This window comes from Ochotona curzoniae, unplaced genomic scaffold (assembly GCF_017591425.1).
Source record: "Ochotona curzoniae isolate NIBS_2020 unplaced genomic scaffold, NIBS_Ocur_1.0 contig_21, whole genome shotgun sequence".
NCBI lineage: Eukaryota > Metazoa > Chordata > Mammalia > Lagomorpha > Ochotonidae > Ochotona > Ochotona curzoniae.
In genome coordinates, this window is record NW_024465322.1 from 9,598,525 (window position 1) to 9,621,069 (window position 22,545).

The 22,545-nt window shown below is 39.1% G+C and overlaps 1 protein-coding gene across 3 annotated transcripts in view; it reads right to left on the bottom strand.

Annotated features, from left to right (window-relative positions):
• FSTL5 (follistatin like 5) overlaps positions 1-22,545 on the bottom strand; it is a 196,459-nt gene that overhangs the window by 65,554 nt on the left and 108,360 nt on the right. For all 3 annotated transcript variants that reach the window (XM_040971412.1, XM_040971411.1, XM_040971410.1), the window contains exon 6: positions 11,732-11,898. In XM_040971412.1, coding sequence (XP_040827346.1) covers positions 11,732-11,898 — 167 coding nt within the window. The remainder of the gene's footprint in view (positions 1-11,731; positions 11,899-22,545) is intronic.

Consider the following 22,545-nt stretch of genomic DNA (forward strand, 5'->3'; position numbering starts at 1 on the left):
GTAACTTGAATATTCATTTATACATAAATATATTCACATTTTTAAAAATGTGTTTTTCTATTATGCATTTACATAAAATATGTTTAGCCACCATCTTCCGTGCACCTATTAGTCTTTAATACCCAATAGTCAAGAATTAGCAATGTGCTGCAAATGTTCTCATGCTAATGAAGTTTTTACATTCATATAGAAGTATTTATGAAACATCCATGAGGGAATAAAAACCATGAACATATTGGTTATTTAGAAGTGAACCAACAATGTGCTTCCATTGGGAGGAACCACTGTAATGAGAATAATTATGTAGTAAACACACAGAGAAGCTAATTTATAGTATAAACATTACGGCAGCAACAAAGTTACTTAGACGGAGAAATGCATATGTTGGTAATGAAGCAGCCATAGAAGGCAGGAGTAAGGAAAGACCACGAGAGGTTGCCACCTAAGTAAAGTCTGAAAGGGAGCGATTGCAAATGGGATTCACTTAATTCATGTGGGGAGAAGGAAGCAGGCTGAGGCTGAAATGTCCACATTCTGGGGCCTATTGATGGAGTGTGCACGGGCCAGAGAGGGCTCGGCAGCACCTGATCCAGCAAAAATGAAACCAGCAATATGTAGGAAGTCAAGAAGCAGAAGTTTGTTCTTATTGTATTCTGAGAACTCCCTTTGCAGAACTTCAACAAGTTGTAAAGCATAAGAAAGTAAATAGAATTCAAAGAGCAAAGTGCAACTTTAATATTACTTTCAGATGAAGAGAAGGCAATAAAATAAAATATACAGAAAAGAAATTTTGAGTTAATAAGTGGAAGCATTGTGCTCATGATAATAAATTGAAATGCATTCCTGCTATCTTCAGGATACAGTTCAAAAGCAAAGCAGTAAAAGAACAATGATTCATTTCAATGAAAGTGTTACTTGATGTGTTATACATGCAAGGAAAATAAATTTAGAGGATATGAAACATCAGCTTGTCTATTTTGCTTTCCAACATGACTAATATAAGATTAGAGAGATTAATTTGGCATTTGAAATCCACACGACCGCACTCAAACACCATGCTCGACTATTAATTAGCTCCTCTTAGCACACTAAATATAGATTTGTGATAAGACTTACAGATTATATCCACAAAGACAAAAGTTCATATAGTTCACTTGGAGATTGGAAGTATAAAGTATGTGATATTTTAGGATTTATTTATTTAACTGAAAGGTGGAATGACAGGGAGAGAGAGAGAAAGAAATTTTCCACACACTGGTAACTCCCCCAAGGGCCTCAACGTCCCAGGCCTACACAGACCAAAGCTAGCACACGAAATCCTTCCCGGGCCCCCACTTGGTTACAGTCACACAGTTCTCATGTTAGAATACAGCGGACCATTCTTCAGAAGAAGCAGATATAATGTAGAATGTCAGATGTGTAAGACTCATGTCAAACTCAATGAAACATGCAAACAATAAGATGGGTTAAATTCTGACTGACATGGTGCAAATGTCCTGAGTCTGACTCCAAGTGCTGTGTCCAAATGCCTCATCTCGCAGTATTTGGGAGCATGCCACTTAACATAATAAATTAGCACTATGATAATGTGCTAATGCCATGTGATAACAACTCAAATATATTCACCCCCCATCTCTGTTTCATAAAGTATAAATAAGCATAATCTTTGCATTTTAAATTATGAAGGACATCTTAATTTGGGAAAGCTGTAATAAATCAATAACGTATTGGATTTTAGAAAATGAAGAGAATTTTGATGAGTCCATGTCTTTCTAGGCGATAATGTTATCTTAGAAACAGGGATATGATAGCAATGATAAAATCAATTTAAAGAAAAAACGGCACTCCCACTTAAAAATTATATCTAAGGAAGAATTAATATATTAAATAGACCATCAGAGTATAATTACTTTCTAAGATTAGCCAAAGATGAATGACAGTATTATTAGTTTTAATATACAGAGGTTTGCCAAAATGGCATTTGTAATCACATTAATCTCCTAAGTGGAACATTAAATCTCGATGAAATTTAAGTTTGAATTTTACAATGCATTTCAGCCTTAAATCTTCATTTCTAATTAGTAATTTATTCTCCTTAATTTCTTTTCAGGTTGCTCTCGCCAACATTATTCTCTCGATCACAATTTGTCATTTACTGATTCTCATGTCAAGGTTCAAAAATTAAAGTACAGTTACAAAATTCTGCCTAGTGCAGGAATAGTCAAATAAAAGGGACAAATCTCCAGGATCCATACATTCTTTTATTTTTTTTTTCTCAAGAGGTTATTTGATTATCAAGAAGAATGCACAGCAAGTTATACATTGTATTATGTTTTGTTGCTAATCTTTTATTTGTACGAATTTAATCTGTTTGATTGGTTCATTGTTCTGCTCCTGGGCTTGTGCCAGGCTGTTGTGTTATACTTGTGCTGTAATGTCTTAAAAGCTGCTAAGGTGCTGTCTCCCGGATTGTTCTTATTGTTCAAAATTGCCTTAGTTGTTCATGGTTCCTTGTGTTTTCATAAGAATGTTAGAGTTTTTTCAACATCTGAGAAAAACACTTTTGGTCTTTGGCGATGGCACTGAATTCTGAGTATTGATTACTTAGGGTTCAGTACATGCGCAGTTCACAATTATCCCCCCACGGGGTTTTCTGCCGTGCTCAAAAGGACAATGGATGTCCCACCTGTGGCACTGATGGGGGGCTGAGCTGTGAACTGCACCCTTCCTCCACACTGATCAGCAAGGGTTCCATTGCTCTGCCGCAGCTCATGACTGGGTCAAAGTGTCAGCAGGACTTGCATTTCCATGCCATGGTTCACCTCCTGTGTTCTTGGTGGTCTCCCATTCCCATCTCTCTGCCCATGAAGCCCTGATGAATGCTGAGGTGTGCGACAGCACTGCTCACTATCTCGGCTTCCCTGTGTCCATGGGTCCTCCGGTGTTCCTCCACCGTGTGCCTGCCCACTCCTATCATCTTGGAGCATAACTTCTCTGCTTGTCCTCCACAAATCCTACTTCCATTTGAAAGTGTCTCACCCTATTGTGCCAGTTGCTGTCTTGGGAATAAACCATTATTTCCTTTGGAATTTTATAAAACAGTGTGACTATGATCTGACTGTATTCTGCACTGTTGCTAAGTGAGTAGAACTCATTCTGTGCCATCTTCCTGCAATAAATGTAAGACCAAATAAATCAGGGAGGATGTCATGATTTTAGGGAAATAAACTAGCATCTGGGAGACAGCTCTCTCTCTCTCTCTCTCTCTCTCTCTCTCTCTCTCTCCTCTGTTACCCTCTCACTCTTGGTCTCTCTTCTTTTGCTTCCTCTCATCAGTACATAAGATAGAATGCCTACATTTTGCAATCAACCACAACAACAGCAGAAAGTCTTCTAGTTTCACCAGCCATGATAATTAAATAAAATTTGGTTTTGGAGTTCTCTTTGAAATACCAAATCTTTTAGCACTGTGAGCATGCATCCTAACAGGGAATTCTGTTGTCCTAGGCAGACTGAGAGCATCCATGTTTCCTGAAACATATGTAACAGGAAACGGATAAGATAGAAAGGAAGGAAAGAAGGAGGGAGACAGGGAAGAGAAATCACGTCCACAGTTCAACTGAGTGTGCATCAGGGTTAACAGTTTTAAAAACGTTCTATCTCATTAGCTCTCAATGAAAAACAGGAGTCAATTCTATCCTTATCTTCCTTTGACAGATTAGGGAGCTGGGGTACAAAGAGCAAAGTAATTAGCTTGGTGTCACAAACCTCCGGTGTGACCGCAGATTAATTTGAATCCAGAAATGTTGCATCCACAGCCCATGTTGCAAGTCACTGTCACACTAGAATGTGTGCTCGGGGTTTTCATTTTAATCATTTGCTGCAACAGAGTTACCAGGCCTAACAGGGGGCTTCAAACATCCCTGGAATGCCCAGTGAGCCCTGATCCTAATGGCCGAGTATGAGATATCATTGGCGATACGTTGAAAAACAGACTTACTTGGAACACACTTTCCAAAAGACAGCAGAAGTCTCAGAACAACTGACCTTCACACAGTCCTTAAAACTCTTATTCAAGACTCTATCAGAACACATTAAAAACCTGAGCACTAAGCACCATGTATAAATAAAATGACTTGCTGAGCAACTAAGCACCTCTCCTGCAACTCTACACGTGGGGCTGACATGACGGTGCAGCGTGTTAATCCTTGGTCCTGCGGACTGGCATTCCATAGGGTCTTCTCTTTCCCAGCTGCTCCACTTTGGATCCAGCTCTCTGTCTTTGCCCTGGGAAGGCAGTGGAGGATGGCCCAAGTCCTTGGGACTCTGTTTCCATGTGGGAGACCTGGAAGGACCTCCTGGCTTCAGATCAGCTCAGTGCTGGCTGTTGTGGCCATCTGGGGCATGAACCAGTACATGGAAAAACTTCTTTATATTCTCTCTCTCCTTTTCTCTTTGTAAAATCTGACTTTCAAGCACAAATAAATAAATCTTTAAAAAAAATCCTCCACAAATGCAACTATGCATGCAAGCTCATCCTTCACGGACATGTTTTTACACTATGAGGTAATGAGATAATGAGAAGTGACATGATCCCATCCCACTAAAGACGTGAACTTTACATACACAGTGTGCAAAATGGGGATTATTAGTTTACTTACAGTATTTTTTTCTGAATTTTAGAATGGGACTTGGTAAGCACAAGTAATATTCGGTGACTGTGCTTTTAAAATACATCTGTATTAATTTTGCAGCCCTAATCTATTCATCAAGTGGCTAAGGTAAGCGATATTACATCCCATCTAACATATGTATTGAGAATCAGAAAAAATGTTGGATGTGTCCGATGTCTCTCGCTGACATGAAAGGATGCAGAATGTCAATGCTGTGTAAGTTAATGAGATACCCTATTGTGAAAAACACAATTGAATTCTGGACCATCTGCTTATAAAGAAAGTGAAAATGCATCTTTCTAGAGAAGAGTCATTTTGCTCTCTAATTCATCAAGTGTCTAGTCTTAACAATGAAAAATTCATCGAATGCACACGTAATTATGGATGGTTCTTTCTAAAGCGTTTTTGTATATTCATTTGAGAGGGAGAGAGGAAGGGATGTGAAGAGGGAGCAGGAGAGGGGGCGTTTCTATTGGTTCACTTCTCAAAACTCCCAGAAAGCCAGAAAGGTGGGCTGTGCTGAAGCCAGGTGCTCTGAGTTCAGTCTCGGTGTCCAGCATCACAGGCAGACACGCAGCCACCTGATGTGCAGCAGATTCTGCATCACCAGGATGCTGGCATCAGCAGTGGTACCTGAAGTTGAACCCAGCTATCCATCTATTCATTATCCAAAACACTACCCCTAGCTAATTTTTTTTTCTTTTTGGCCACGTAATTAAAATACTATATTAATCAGAGGGCAAACTCTTGAGTAAGAAAGAAATGTAACAAAGAATGTTAGAACAGGGGCCCGGCGAGGTGGCGCAAGTGGTTAAGGTCCTCGCCTTGCACGCCCGGGATCCCATATGGGCGCTGGTTCTATCCCGGCAGTCCCGCTTCCCTTCCAGCTCCCTGCCTGTGGCCCAGGAAAGCAGTCGAGGACGGCCCAAGGCTTTGGGACCCTGCACCCGCGTGGGAGACCTGGAAGAGGCTCCTGGTTTCGGATTGGCATAGCACCAGCCGTTGCGCTCACTTGGGGAGTGAATCATTGGACGGAAGATCTTCCTCTCTGTCTCTCCTCTCTGTATATCTGCCTTTCCAATAAAAAATAATAAAAATAAATCTTTAAAAAAAAGAATGTTAGAACAGATATTCAATATTTAAGATAACAGCGTAATTCTTGGAGTCTGAGAATCATAAAAGAAGCTCAAGCTGTTTTGAGTCTGGCCCGTTGATGATCTGCTGTGTCGAATACTACAGGATTCCAGAGCTTTTGTCATCGTTGTCTTTGAAGGTAGTATCCAAAGCCACAGTGCTCAGCCAGCAGAACTTGCAGGAAAACAATGCTTTAAGCACACTGTAAAAGTCGGTGCATGTTCACAGAATGGAACTGCATTGATGAGTCTGTGAGAGATTTTATCACATAACTGCTCCTTAGAAACAAGGAAGCCTAAAGCTAGAAAGACCCGTTTCCCAACTTAAGGAAACAGACACCATTCAGCAAGAGGGGCCAAAATACTGAAACAGTGTTCACAAGATAGTGTGTAGTCGGAAAACATGTGAGATAGTCACCAGATATTGTACGCACACACGCGTGCGCGGGTGTTTACTCATGGTGAAGTTTTAATATTGGTATACTTCAAGCAGAAATGACGACAAAATGAAATGCAATGAATGATATTTCAAATTATAGTGATCCTGGTAAATACATTTAAGTATATTTTAGTGATTCAACAGTTGGTAGTATAGCACTTAAAATACCAGCAGCATAATGATAACCGAAATGAATTTCCCATCTTGTAAAAGTAGGAGCATGGTCAGCGGTTTCTGTTTTAATACTGAAAGCTTGAGAGTTCTCTGTGCAGAATAGATTATGAATGTTTATTCGGCCTAAGTAAAAATAACTTGAAATGAAACTGGACTTTCAAATACTGATTTTTTTTTAAACAATCTCAACACTGGCTGCATGGCATCTATCTAAAATACTTTCATCTATTCAGAATACATAGACGTCAGAGCATAAAAAAAAAGACTTCCATTTCTTTTAAACTGATCTGTAAAGATTTTTCAAGAAAATTAGAATTCATGGAACAGAGATAGGAATTATATGTAAAAATTCCATGCCTGAGAAAATTGTAGACCAAAATAAGTGGACACAATATGTCCACTTTTGTAAGTGGATATATTCACAGCATTTACTTATTGTTTTTTTTTGTGTGTGTGTGTGGTTTTTAACCAATAATATCCCCGACAGAACATAGGGCTCTAGTGACACTAAGGTGAAGACAGAGGAAGAAATGCCAAGCATAGCTCCAATCATCCATGAAGTAAATCAGCAATGATTTTATCTTGAATTGCTTCTCAAAATGTCATGAAATCTGAGATTATAAATTTCCTATGGCACAACGTCCTGAATATTTTTAAAGCTTTAGTATGGACCCTGAGAAAAGATCCCAGGTAGGGAGGTTTAGAACAATGAATTCAAAATTACAAATAGTACAATACGGACACAGCCTTGGATTGTCCATGATCGCTGTAGGAAGATGTAACCGATGGGAGTTTGGAATCTCAAGTTGGGAATGTACTTTAGCCTTTCTTTCTGAAGCAGCAAATAGTAAGTGAGCAGCGATGCTCTTATGAGTAATGGCTGTGAAGTGCAGAATGAAATTATCAAAATACCACAAAATGATGGCAAATGTTTGCCCTACTTCATTTCCTCAGACACTTTCTAAGCATACATTTTTACTTCTTCTCATCTTTCAGGGTGATATCCACTTTGCTGTTCATTTTAAATGGTTAACACAGAACATTGGAAAGCATTTCTTTATTTTAGAAAAACAGATCTTTCCTTGTGTTGCTTACCGGAAGGGAATTCTACAAAAATTCCTTTGGGAGAGGAGGAATTCTGATTTTTCCACAAACTTTTTGAAATCCTCTTTTGCCTATTGTTTCTAATATATCATCAAATGTTTGAAGCAATACCTGCCCTTAAACTTTGTTTAACTGCTCACAAGCTATTGTTCATCACAGCATGTATGTTAGCAAACAAAAATATTTTAAGCAACGATGAATCAAAGGCCATAAAACAAAAAAAAAATTTTCAGGGTTTATCATTTTTTTCCTCCTAATTTGTACTTTCGTTGAGAAACTGCTTGTCCCTTTTTCAAAAATAACCCAGATGACTAACTACTGGTTGGTGCAATCCCTTTTGGTTTAGTGGCATAGTACCACATATGACCAAAATCAAGCTGGTTCTTTCTTCCTGCCCCAGGTACAAGAGCAGTTGCTGAATCTGATCACAGCAATTAAAAATGTACTATGATAGCCTGCATGTTGTTCTGTGTAATACAAACACCTGCTTGACAATTCCAGGAACTGGCCTAGGGAAAGCAAACTCTGGTGACAAAACATCTGGCTCTGGTCTGCAGGAGTGCAGAGATGGATCTGGAGTTCATGTTGAAGACAACAAGGGACTGTTATTCCCTACCCAGAGACCCTGATGGAGGTGAGGCCAGCCTTCGTTTGTCCAGGATAGGCACCTCCCCTCTTACCTTCCTATTGCATTCCCTGACAAAGCTCCCTCTAATTCAGGAACGGTGTTTGTGACAAACATCAGCTGTGGTTTCACACTCTACTGAATAAACCTGATTTCCTCACACCACTTCTTGTATCCCAAATACTAGCTGTTGAGTAGCAAGTATAAAGAACTTGTTCTTGATAATGAATTTGGCAAGCCGGTCGGGAGCAGCATATGCAAGTGTTGTAGCAATTATCCTTTTCCTCAACAGATTGAGCCAACAACAACGCATCAGAGTGTGTGCAGAGTGTGTAATCTCAAAGCGTTGCAGCAAGCAGTCAGGTCACGAGGACCAGCTGCTTAGGCCAAGCTGACGCTGCAGGTGAGTTTTAAGATTTCCCAGCAACTGCCAAGGGTCCTATGTTCTCAGACACCAAGTGAACCCAGGATTACAAACAGGCCAGACTAACTCCATCCCACTGCTCTTTGGCAACACATACACGTTGAATAAAACAGGAACACTTTTTTGATGCCACAACTAGGCATGCATCTGTCCTTCCACTAACTGGACAGGGACTCGCATTCTTGCTTTTCCTGTTACCCATTTGTCCCACACCTTGGACTAACTTACCTTTCCACCCCTCCAACCCACCCAGTCAAGTGACTTTTGGATGACTTTGTTTTAGGGAAAAGAGCTCTGTTTTTACACCAATACATTGATGCTGTAAGAGAAGGAACTGAATGTGGGTAGAAGAGAAGGGGAGGTGGAAGTGCGAAGGAAATATTCCCAAAATAACTCTGTCTCCTCTTAGCCATCCTTTCCAGCAATGGGCAATGCCTTTATTATCTTCATAATCACAGTGCTTCCAGTCCTACAGTTATAATTAACACAGAGCAATGGATGAATGAATGCTATCTCCCCAGACATTGTGCCAGAACACAACCAGATTGCTCTTCTCCAATCAAAGATCTTGTTCCACATGAACAACCCTTATCTTCAAGAAACACACAGAAAGCAACCTTTATATCTTCAGTAAGAAATGAAGCAAGCAGAGTCAACCAATCCTCCTTGTACTGACACTGGAGGCATAGTCTAAAACTCTTCTCTTGTACTAGCTGGTACCAAAAAGAACTTAGATCCACATGGAGTATAGCCTCAAAGGAAGAAATTAAAGCTTGCTTTTGGTGTTCAACATACTTGTGTGATAATTTCATCATCTTTGGTAAAATATAGACGACTAAATTTCGGCCCTTTCCCAAATCACCTCTGTGCCATAATCTTGCTGACTGGGAAGCTCATATTTGTGATTTCAGGGCTAAAAAAGAAAGTGATAATACTGAATGATCTATGTGACATGTTCCAAAGATCAAGGGCACTCACAAGCTCTCCCTAAGCTCTTGGATTCAACTTGAATTCCACAGGAGCACCAAACAGAACTGACAGCAGGAACATCAATGCTCAATATCGTTGAAATAGTTTCTGACACTGGCCCTTGGTCATCAATCTTTCTACCAAGTGTAGGAACAAATCAGACCAACTGCCACAATAATTCCATCCTACCAATGAGGGAGAAACCAAACTCAGCTATGATATGATTGGTTAGTGATATTTACAAAAAAAGTATCTTTTTTATAAGACAGGGAATAAAAGTCATCAAAATCAAGATGATGTCAGTGGTGTCAGTGTGATGGAAAAGCAGACAAAGCCAACGGTTAACAAAGAAAGAATACTTCCATCGGACTGTGACAGTAACTCTTGCAGCATGCAGATGGCCACCGCTGCAAGAGAGAAATGCTCTCGGTGTCTTCACACCTCCAGCCCAAACACCACTAAACACTCACAATAAGATGCCAAACAAGACCCTCCACTTGTTGACAAGTGTTAGCACATCCAGTGCTGTCCCAGCATTTGGACTTAGATAATACAGGGATGTAAAAATAGTGGCCAGTTTTTGTCGAAGTAGTTATATCAGCACCTTTATACACAGAAATACATAAACAGACACATAAATTTTGTGACTGATTCTTCTAATAATATTAAGGGGACATCAGGGTTTAATATTATTTTTAAATACATGCAAAATCTCTGTGAACGGACCTCTGGAGCCAGAAATGCTTTTAGTGATAACTATCTCCTTCTCTCCCCAAGAGAGAACATATGAATTTCATTCTGTCACATTCTCTTCCATTCCAACAGCCACTGGGACATCTCCATTTGAAAAGTAGTCAGAATACGATCAATTCTCCTTTTTGCAAAGAAATTGAATGGAAGGAGACAGCAGGAAATTTCCGAAATCAATTAGAGTAAAAATTCTGTCACACCCATTGTAAGAATAATTGCTTTAGTTGGTGACTTGGCTTATAAAGAAAAAAAAAATAATAATGGCAATCACAGCCCAAGCCTCACATTGTAGATTGTGAATATGTGTTTGGGATTGGAAGAAGAATTGTGAAATTATTTGATCTGGTCACTGTGACCAGAGATTGTATTTACAACTAGAAATTGAAGCTAACCACCAGGAATCCCTGACGGAGTCTGTCAGCTGGCAGCTACAGTGCAGCTGCTCCCCCTCGTTTCCAACAATCCCCCCTCCTTCCTCTAAGTGGCCCTCTTCAAAACACCTCCTGCTAACTTGAGAAACGGAGATACTATCTGTGACAAAATGCCTACTCTGCCCAAGCTTCTGTTTGATGAATAAGTTTGATTTCCCTCCATTAACCTCTGTCTCCTAAATATTGGTTTTTGCGTTTTGAGAAGTGGGATTATTATTTTTTTTTCATTCTGGCCAATCTACAGTCCACTCTTGTACCAAGTTATTATTTCAGTGAATTCCACGTGATGTCAACTCTTCACACATATACTGCAATATTGAAATTATATTCCTCAAAGACTGCGTCTCATAGGCACCAGAACAGTATTAACTAACCAATTCATGACATTACTTTAAAAATAGTTTTCCTCTTGAATTTAATAGATGTACATGTTACAAATTAAAAAAAGGACACCAGGATATTGTTGGGAATCAATGCATATACCATTCCAACCCTGTTTTCATTCCTGTAACAAATCCTCTAAGCGATTTCAGAGATTTGGTTCCTAAAGTTGATGTCAATGTATACTATCACATTTACACTAATAGAGGCGTTCTAAAAAAGTAGCGTATGTTTTCACAGAAATGCATTTTCATATAAAATGTATATATTCCTCATTTATTAATTATATTCTTAGAGATACAAAATTCAATTACACACATACTATCAGATTTTCTTCAGACAGCCTTCTAAAGTTTCATTAATGGATACTTTTCCTATGAAAACTTCATTATCTTATTTGTGTCATAACTTGCTAATCCCAACAGCACAAATGATTCAGATAGTTCTAAATGAGCCACAATTCTAACTTGTCCATAGTACATTTCTCAGGCCATACAACAGACCTATGAATGTCCTAATAATTGTCTTCCACCCTACAGGCAATATTTAGTAAGCTCATCAGACTTAGCAAGCCTGTTATATAGACTGAAGCAGACATCTCTGCAAGTGACTCCATGTATGTACTCACGTTGATGTCTTCCAAGTCTAAATTATTCAGAGCAATGTTGTTCCTCTTCCAGACAATGGGCGGCCTCAGAGATCCCTGAATGGCACAGCTTAAGACAGCACTTTGTCCCACAGTTGCCGCAGTAATGCTTAGCTTCTGGTCCTCAGGCAGATTCAATTGGATCACCTCTGCAAATAAAGTGTCAGTACATTGATGAGTATGTATTTTCATGAGGTTAATGAATATAAAGTTTCTCAATACTGGTAATTAAGTCTTTCAATTTGAACGAAAAGAAGAAAAGCCTGTGATGAAATGAAGAAAGAGTAAATTGTTTCCAATAAAAGGTCAGAATGACATTTCAATTTAATTGATTGACAAGCATCATTATGAGGCAAAGAACTATTAAACATGAAATGAATATCAGAAGTAGAGTTATAATAAGTCTGTCAGATTGCACCCAAAAGAGAAATAAATTATTTAACTGCCAAATCGGCATGTAGTGTGTCAGCGGCTTTGAAATAAAAATGATGTTGTTTATTCACTGATAGATTTATATTGCAGGTGAGGTGAGCTCATTGCTGGCTGGCTTCATAAAACGCTAGCACAGCACAGCCGAGTGGGTGAAATGCTTCATTTTGCTGGAAAGCATACATTGACTCTAAAGGAATCAGATTTGTTTGGAAAGATAACAAAAAGAAGATATTAAGTTGACAAAATGCAATTAAGTGAAATTCTGTCAGCTTTCTTTTCCAGTATGGGTTTGTTACAGTTACTCATCAATCTTTAAACTTTGATATTAAATATAAAATCTTCAACTAACCAACACACACATTTTTTATTACAATTATGCTGAATAATAACAACATTACGTGAAATAAGGTTACACTTTTCTTTTCTTGTTTTCAAACAGTCTTTACCAGCCAAGACAGTGGCCACTAAACTATTGCTAATTATCAGAAGAGAGAAGCATAATGTCTATTAATTCTACGTCCACACGAAAACTGCCTTTGGTCTCCAGTGGACACTCTCACTTTTCTACAACAAGGGTTTTGCTTTCTTGCTCAGTCTTGCCATATCATGGAAATCACAAATGATTACTGCAAATCATTTCAATTCCAAGGTAAAACAGAGAGGCTGCTGTGGCAGGTGATGTTTTTCTTGGGGAGTTGAGTGGAGGAAATGCTGTCTTTTAATTTGCATTTGCATCCACCGCAGTGTCCACCACAAAATATCTTCTTCCCTTTTACCACTTTAGATCTCCGCTTCTCTTAATCCTGACTTCCTCCTGAGAAGAGACATCCATCAAGAGAATTTTACCTATTCTGACTACTCAGTAAACAGAACTTGGCTTTTGGTTGCCTCATTATTCTGACCTGTTCTGTTTATTTGTCGTAAATTCACACATGTGGTTGCACATGTCACTGGGCTATCAATACTGCTTGGTGCACAACTGTCTTTCTTTTCTGTAAGATCTTATTTATCCGAAATGCAGATTTACATACAAAGAGGGAACAAGAAGCAAAGAGGGATATTCAGTCTCCTGGTTCACTTCCCAATGTCCGCAATGGGCAGAGCTGAGCTGATCCAAAACTGGGAGCAAGTAGCCTCTTACGGGTCTCTCACGCGGATGTGGTGGGGCCAACCTCCACTTCTTTCCCAGGTCATAAACGGAGTTGGATGTGAACTGGAGCAGCCAGGGCAACAACCAGCACCCATAAAGGATGCCAGCACCTCGGGGTTCAGAGTTAGTTTGCTGCACCACAGCATCAGCCCCGACACAGCCTTTTGCCGTGAATTCTCATTGGTTAGGGTAAAGCGATTCAGTTGCCACCAATGTCTTGTACATTAACTAAATGTTCACTGCCATGTTAAAAAGTTATTATGTCTGTAAAGAAAGCATGCTAACCAGTTGCTATTTTTTCATCTTATCTTGAGGCAGTAAGTTAGTGTTAGAGCCAGCCAAAGGACACCATTTGTAGCCTTCAATAAACAGAAGAATTTCAACTCGTTTTTAGATGACAGTCAGCAGTAAATGAATACATTTTATTCTCCAAGTGGTGTAATTGTATTGGAGCCTTTCAGACTAAAAAATATGGTAATAGCGTTTGCCTAATTAAAACAATTCAACTAAAAAAGGATTTTTTAAAAATTTGTTGCCTAATAATGTTGGGTGAACATTGATGAAACAACATTTGCCTTTCCTGTGAAGTTTTGTAGTTAGGCTTTCTCTTACGTTAGAGCAGACAGACATGAATGACGGGGACCCGAGCCCTGGCTGTTCATTTTGACAGCTCCTTGAAGGGTCCAAAGACTGCATTTCTCCTGTGCAAATCCAGAAACAAATTTAACGATTCCACCAGAATTAATTAGGCTGTTTGGGATTGACTGAGCTAATCAAAATCACAAGATACCTTTGTTTATACCGGAATACCAATGTATTCACTTACAATAGGGTAGGCACTAGGTTTCGTTACCAGGGTCAGCTGTGAGCCTGGGAATCTCTCCTGTAACGCAAAGGTCAAAAGCTTCACAAGATTGATTAAGAGAAAATTACGAAAAAGGGAATGGGCGAGTCCAGGCCGTCCGACGCTCATCAGCTAATGAATTGCCCTTTGCAACTGTAAAGACATTTCTGTCTCGAGAGCTTTTCTTTCTCTTGTCACTTTCAAGTTTACTGACAAATCCTTAGTTCTTTTTTTTAAAAGAACACACTGCCTATCAACATCCATGTGCAAGTAGCATTTTAACTCGGCTCCACTGGTGAAAACTAAGTACAGTAGGCCCTCTTCACATCTGCAAGTGTTCCCATGGCTCTGGGCTTGGCAAACTGGGCCCATGGACCAAACCCCATCTACTGTAAAGTCTATTGGAACACAGCCCTGCCCGTTTAATGCTCTCTTGTATATGCTGATGTGTCTGGCCGCCTTCAACTACAAATGAACGGTTGAGTAGTTTCAAATACTCTGGGACCCTTTGTGCTAATAATAACAACAATAAATTGCCATTTTTGTTGCCATATTTTGGCAATGACCACTTTGCCATTTTTACAATCCTTAAGTTACTAAAACGTGATCTATTCGCCTTATTCTGTTTAGAAAACTAGGCACAAATAATTATACATAAATGCATGAAAATTGCTCCATTTATATATCATGTAGTTAATAAACTACCATTTTATTTTTAAAGATCTCTGATATTTCTGTAAATATTGGAATATGCCTCTGTCGAAAATGTAGACAAAGTTCTTCTAATTTTTGTTTGTTCTTGTTATTTTCAGTTGGTTGAAAGAAAGATCTCTTTTATTCACTGCTTCACTCTCCAGACGCCTGCAGTCACTGGAGCTGGGACAGGTGGCAACGTGGAGCCAGGAACTCCGCTTAGGTCTGAGACACAGCATGGGAACGTGAACCAGCGCCTGCTGCCTCCCGGGTCACATGTCAGCAGTAGCAAGTATGAAATATCTCTGCAGTTATTCTCTTGCTAACCCCAGTGCTTTGTCTTTCTCCTTACGTTTTGTTTGTGTCTGTTGTTTTTGTCCTTCAAACACTTTGTCTCTACTGAAGTTAACTAAAGTTTCCATGCCTTTTTCACTTGTCTGTTATTTCTTTGACAGAAATTAGGTTTTGTCTGATAAACCATCGATATTTTGCTGATCTACTTCACTCATCATTCCTGCTCTTGAGGATGTTTGTAAACCATTGAGAAGATCAGTCATACCTGCCTAGGTTTAAAGTTGGAGAAACACACAGTTGACTTAATTTAATACTTTTTACAATTCTACAATTGTTGCCATATCATGACATTTCTAGTCACACAATGCTAAGGGGGGGGGCATCTTCTTTGCATATGGATATATTTCTCATTACTTTAAGTATGAGCATCTCTTAATACGTTCTGGGCATAATTTTATACTGTAAGACCCTAGGTTTTTGAAACCATCTTAGGTAAATACAGTATAGTTTGAATCTTTTCAGCTAATTACATGTTATCTCATGCTCAGAAATTCAGATTTAAGGTCATTTGTCTTCCCCATCAGAACAAAGCACAGAAATGAGCAATTGTGCAATTAACTCAGTAATTGTGAGTAGATGTTCTGTACATTTATTGTTTAAAATATACCAGACTTAAATTACAGACTGAGTATGAATTATGATTCTATGAACAAAATCAATGAAATGGTCTTCCCTGTATAGATCAAAAATTTACTTAGAATGAATATTATAAAGTGTATTTTGTGACTTTTGTTAAAACACAAAAATGTCCCTAGTCTTTGTTGTCTGAAGCAATTGCTAAGCATTTGTCCTAAGTTTCTCAATTTTGTGGAGATCTTAATGAGAGTATATATTTTCTGGATTTTTCTTTTTAAAAGGGAGATGGAGACATAGAGAATGGGGACTTCCATCCAGTTCATGACTTGTCAGTGCCTGTGACACAACAACTGTACAACATGCAGGAGCTCAGAATTCACCCCGCCTCTCCCGTGCCCCAAGCAGGTGGCAGTGCCCAAGCACGTGGGCTATTCTCCACTGCTCCTCAGGGTGAATGAGCCATAATCTGAAATTCAAACCACGAATTGGGCCAAAATCCCAGGTATGAGTGAAAAGACCAGTATACCTACGAACCCTTTCTACTTTTTATTTCAGCAAACAGTGCAAACAATTTCCAAACAAATTGTGTAAACAATATATTTCGTAAATATATAACAAATTTTGCAAACAAGTATACCTCAAAAATTAGACACACTGCATTAAAAATGTGTTAGAATAGTCAACATGAATTTAGTAAGTTTTAAATGAAAAACCAAAGTTCAAACTGTGTAGTGTCCTATAAAAAACAAAAGAAATTTTGAGTGAAAGAGATGAAACAGAAAGTCAAATTCATATGCAGATCAGTCTTAGTCTGTCACTATATTCATGATTGTACTAATTAGACATTAGCTAAGTTTCAAATGCCCTATTTACACATGGAAACATACATTCTTATAGGAAGCTAACGCATAGTTTTACAGCCTTAACATTGTAATACAGTGGAATTCCTTGGCGAGAAAATCTCAGTGGTAAGGAGCAGTAATGAGGAAGAAACATTAAATGGTTTGAGCACAGTGGATTTGACTCAAAATTTGTGCAGAGTAGGGCCCAGCGTAATAGCCTAGCTACTAATAAGTCCTCGCCTTGCATGTGCTGGGATCCAATGTGGGCACCAGTTCTAATCCCGGTGGCCTAGGTGCCTGGGACTCTGCCACTCCATGTGAAAGATCTGGATTGATGTTCAGGTTCTTGTTACCAGTCTAGCTCTGCTCTATCTGTTCTGCTCACATTTGACAAGTGAATCATTAGATAGAAAATCTATCTCTGTATCTCAAATAAACCACAAAATTTTAAAAAAAGACATAAAATGATGTAAAAACTATTTAGTCTCTATTTTGCAGACTTCTGGACTCAGAGAAATGCAACAAAATATTTACAATGTTCAGGGCACACTTTCACTCAAGCTTTGTTGTTATAAATACTACGACTGCTGAGAGTATAAACCACACAGATAAACATGAGACATGTAGAAAGACAGGATTGCAATGAAATGAGTCAAGTTGGATTTCAGAGTGAGCTCTACCTTCTCGTTGACCCACAGGGAGTGACTGGTGCCTACAAGTATGAGAACAGCAGACATATTTTCAAAATGAACTGCAAAATCAGTGGAAGTTGAAGAAAGGTTCAAAATGAATGGAAAGTGAGAAACAGGATGGCGGTAATACAGGATGAGATTTAATTGAGATAGATGTAAAGTACCTCCGCAGAAGGAATACCAAGGCAAGGAACAAACTGAAGAGCACCGGCGATAGGCTTTCCGTTGGAGAACCACACAGCATCACAAGAAAGCTACCAATGAATAAGCTAAAAAACAACCACGTATAAGCAGATTGCTTTAGCCAACAGTAACTTTAAACACATGACTAATTTGTATGGACACAAGGAACTGAACAATGAATTGAATGACCCTAAAATTCTTTATCTTAACAATGAACATTTAAGCAAACATTGGAAAAGATATTCTCATTGTATCCATCTTAATGAGGGAGATTCTGCCGTACAAGACAGAAATAAACATACAAGCTTGTACAGTTATAAATAGCGAATTAAGAAGGTGGTAAAATTTGAAAAATTGAAGTATAAACCTTCAAAAATAGGCCATATATATCAAGAGGGATTAATATTAAAAACAGTTCCATTAAAAATAATCTTTTCAAGCAAGTACAAAACAATATTCTACTAGGTTCAAACATTTCCATTCCAAATTATATCATCCTGGTTAGCATGGATCGAATATAATTTCATGGTATACAGTTAGATATGAAACACAATTAAAACATGTAACTTAAATGCACAAATATCTTCTTAACATAAGCATTTAGATGTGGAAGAAAATAGTAACATTTAAAATACATACAACTGACATATTAGTTTAATACTTTAAAATCCAAATGAATTATTGTCAGACATATTGATGCGCTCTCATACACCTTGCTTATCACTTCATGCTTTGAATTCCAGCTCTACCTAGAAAGTTCAGTGTGGGACCACCTAGAAATCTATGTGACTTATTGTCATTGATCAGCTCTTTGATTCTTCCAAACCACATTGTTTTATTCTCCAGACTATTCATCTTTCAGTCTACTAAAGTTTAGATTAAGATTCACAATCTCATCTTAAGACAAGGTGACTTGCAAAGAGCTGAAGTGAAACAAACTTCTAACAAACTCTTGTGTTCCTGTTTCTTGTTGTGTATCTTGACCTTCTGCCAACTTTGCGTGGGAAAGCAAAGATGTTGCACAGTTTTTAGTTTCCAAAAATATTCAAAATTTCATCACCGTTTTGGAGAGCAGAATTGGGTCTTAGCGGTTTCTCTTTTTATTATACAGTAACAACATAGAGGGATGATTGTAATAAAACCCTTTTTTTTTAATGTGCACTTAAATTTTTCCACAGGGAGAAAGATGCCTGAAAAACTATATAATAAGAAATGACAAAATATGAAACAAAAATTGTAGGTGCCATGCTACTGATAGCCAAAATATGAAGGACTGAAAACTCTGAAAAACAGACGAAAAACAGTAGGATACAAAGGGATGACCAGTTTTCTGCTTTCCATTGTTTGTAAGTTCTTCTCTGTCATTAAAATAAAACACATTAAATCACCCTGCTCAGCGATGTGTAACCTGGCAAATGATAATGATGTGAAGATGCAGTCTAGAAATCAAATTGAGTTATTATAGAGTTCAAGCAAAAGCTCCACTACATGAGACAGCAGCTATGGAAATCCATTAATGAAGCAGTGAAATCCAGTCCTGAGCCGATCTACCCAAAACAGCCTGGGAGTGCGGCTATGTGTGTGCAAGTCTGTGAGTGACTTGAAGATGGTCTTCAAAACACAGAAATTCTTCCACATAGTATATTTAACTATAGCTCAGGTCAGCACTGGCTTGCTGTTCTTATATTACAAAAATTTTTTTTTCAAAAATCCTACATCACTTGCAAACTGAGAAATCTAGAGTTTAATCAGTTTAATTTATAACTAGTAGACATATCAGCATTTTGGAAAATTATTTTTTTAGTTTTTTTAATGAATGATGGATATGTGTAGCTTTCAATTAAGTTTATTTTTCACCATCACAATCAAGGTGCACTATAAAAAAATCTCATGACCAGTATGACATTGGCTGTTGTCACGAGCTCCTGGGAGACCTAATGATGTCAGACCCATATCAGTCGGGGAAACATCTAGGATTTACAAACATGCAGAAACCTTATTTGTAATCATGACTTTAAAATCATCAGACCATATAATGTGGCATAGATATCTTATTAAAATATTATTTTCAGTGTAATGAAAACTGAAATGGATGCCTCTATGTTTTCATCGTCCATTGTCAAACTCCAGCTCAAACAAGAATCCAAAGGTTAAAACTAGAGGGACGTCGCTTGAGAATTATACATGCATTAGATGCATACACACACATGTCATGGTATCGGTATGGGCATTGCGCAGTAACTTAATAAAACATGGATAGTACCATATGTAAAGATTTACAAGATCTTAATATACAAAACATACAGCATAAATTATACATACAATCAAATCTGATTACTAAATAATGCCATCACATACATGATGATTAACGCAATGATTAACGGTGTGTTTAAAGATGCTTGTTGTTTAAACATATCACCCATTTTTATCATACTTATGGTACAGATTTACAAAGCTTTGTACTTCAGTTAACATATTTGCTTGAACATTTATTTCATTGGTATGTGTTTTTGTTAGATAAATGTAGCTATGTAGTAGATTATCATATCCAGATATGAAGATATAATACAGCATGCATCTACTTGCAAATCAAAGATAGACTCCTAATGAAACTGTTAAGTAAATCCTGACAATAGTATGCTGGACTCTCTGCCATTGTCCGTATCTTCAATGTCAGGATGCACTTAAATAGCAGAATGATGCACTTATGACAGTTAATGAAGGGTGAGCTAAAGTAATATACAGGGGAAGTCGAGGGGAGTGATTTGGCTAGGCTAGCACCCCTACCAGTAAACATGACCCAGAGATGGAGGCAGACTGGGCAGGGCTGGGCTGCAGTACCCACCAGTGAGAGTAGGAACTGGGGGCTGGCTGGCACAGGTCAGGATGCAGCATCTAATGGCAAAGGCCAAGATGGGCAATGGGCCATATGGGGTTGGGTCGGATAAACTACTGGCATGCACACACAGATCTGTGGCTGCAATCTCAGCTGGACATGGCTGCACTGTCACTTGGCATGGATGTGGACTGGGTCTGGGGTGTGCCAGACTGGGCTAGATTTCAGCACCCACTGGTGTTAGGTCTTGGTATACCAGCTGAACCACATGAGAACTGTGTTTGGACATGGACCAACTATATCCACTGGTGCATGCATAAACCAGAGTAAGTGAAGGCTGGTTGGGTTTTGACACAGCATCTGATGGCAAGCGCTGTGACTGGGGGGTAAATCCTATCAGGATCTGCAGAACCACCTGGAGAGTGTAAGACCTGGGACTGAAAGTACTTCCAGTAAGGAAAGTGTGGGCATCTCTCTGGGGGGCGCAACTCCCACTGGTGAGCATGAGAACCAGGGCTAGAGGTAGACCTGACTAGACAGGTGGTGGCACCCTCCAGCACGAGTATGGGATGGATAGTTTGGTCTGTTAGGTTGAACAAGGCTCCAACGCCCACTGACATGTACAAGAGGTGACGGGGATGTGGGACAGAATGGACCAGTCTGCTGCACATGCTGGCCAGCACAGGAGGCAGGCCTAACGGGGGTTATTGGGAGTCACTCCGACTAGGCTGCAATTCCCACTGGTGTACGTGAGGGCCAAGTGTGTGATGGACAGGGTTGTGCTGAGCCATAGCATCCGCTGATTCACATAAGAGACAGGGCTGGAGAAAGTATCAACCCAGCAATTGTAACTTCTAGTGTGTGCATAGGCTGGTGTGGGTGATACAAAGAGTTGGATCCCATGCTGGCAAACACACACAAGAGTCAGGTCTGGGCTCGCTTCACACGAGGTTTCTTTAGGGATCCCCCTTACTAAGCTGCTCAACTCAGAACTCCAACAATGAGGAGAATCACGGAACTGTGGTCTGACCATGAGCCTCCCCAATGGCTCAGACAGAGTAGTGGACAACATAGTCAGATGCACATAAAGGATATGACAGTCCACTGGGGTCTACAGAAGACATTTGGTACCATAGCAGAGGAAGGAGGGCAGAACAAATTGGTCAACTACCCCAGGGAAGCATTGACAGTAAATATTCAGGATGATGAGACTCTCAAGTGTATTAAGTCAGCCAATGGACCCTAGAAGAATTTCTTCACCCTTGGCTCAATGAGATCAAGAACATTTCAGAACTACTGATACCACTTGAGCAGAACCGTTGGAGCATGCTCCACATTGGGGAACCTAGGATGACATCAGGTAGCCATTTCCCATCCCTAGGTACTGAGGCCATTGCAATGCTGGCTGTGGCTTTTCCCTTTGTCTCTCCCCCTTCCCCCAGACACAGGAAGAAGAAAAGGGAAATTTGGGAACAGCAGTCTCACCCACTTTCCCCTAATTCTTGACCCTTCCCACCCTAACTATGAAGACATCATCAAAAATGAACTTGAAAAACAATACAGATAGTCCTATCCAGAAATTCATTAAAAAAATATGACTAACTGAAATTTATCCCATGAACCTCCGATTGGTCTATAAGTGCAAATCAACTTATGTAATGCATCATATTAATAAAATAAAGTGTAGAGTATACTCATTTTGTATATTTCTAAATAATTAAGAAAATAAAGGGAAGTGTATAATTAATATGTGAAGAAAAGTGTGCAGTACAATCTAAAAAATTTATGACAAAAACACTCATCAGCTGGAAGAGAAGGAACTTCCTAAACATAGTGAAGGGCATCTTTAAGTTGATAGAAATAGCATTCTTACTTGGAAAAGCTGAACAAATTCTTCTTAGAATCAGGAGAGAAAAAGTAGGTCTGTTTCTGCCACTTCTTTTCATTGTTATACAAAACCCTGGAGTGACTGTCCAATAAGCGGCATTGAGGTGGCAGCAATGGTCTGAACTGAATTGCCAGGATCAGGGCAGCAGGACAGCTCAACTGACTAATCCTCTGAACAGCAGATGCCAATATTCCATCTAGGCATCTGTTCATGTCCCAGCTGCTCCACTTCCCATCCAGCTCCCTGCTCGTGGCCTGGGAAAGCAGCAGAAGATGATCCAAAACCTTGGTACCCTGCTTCCCCGTG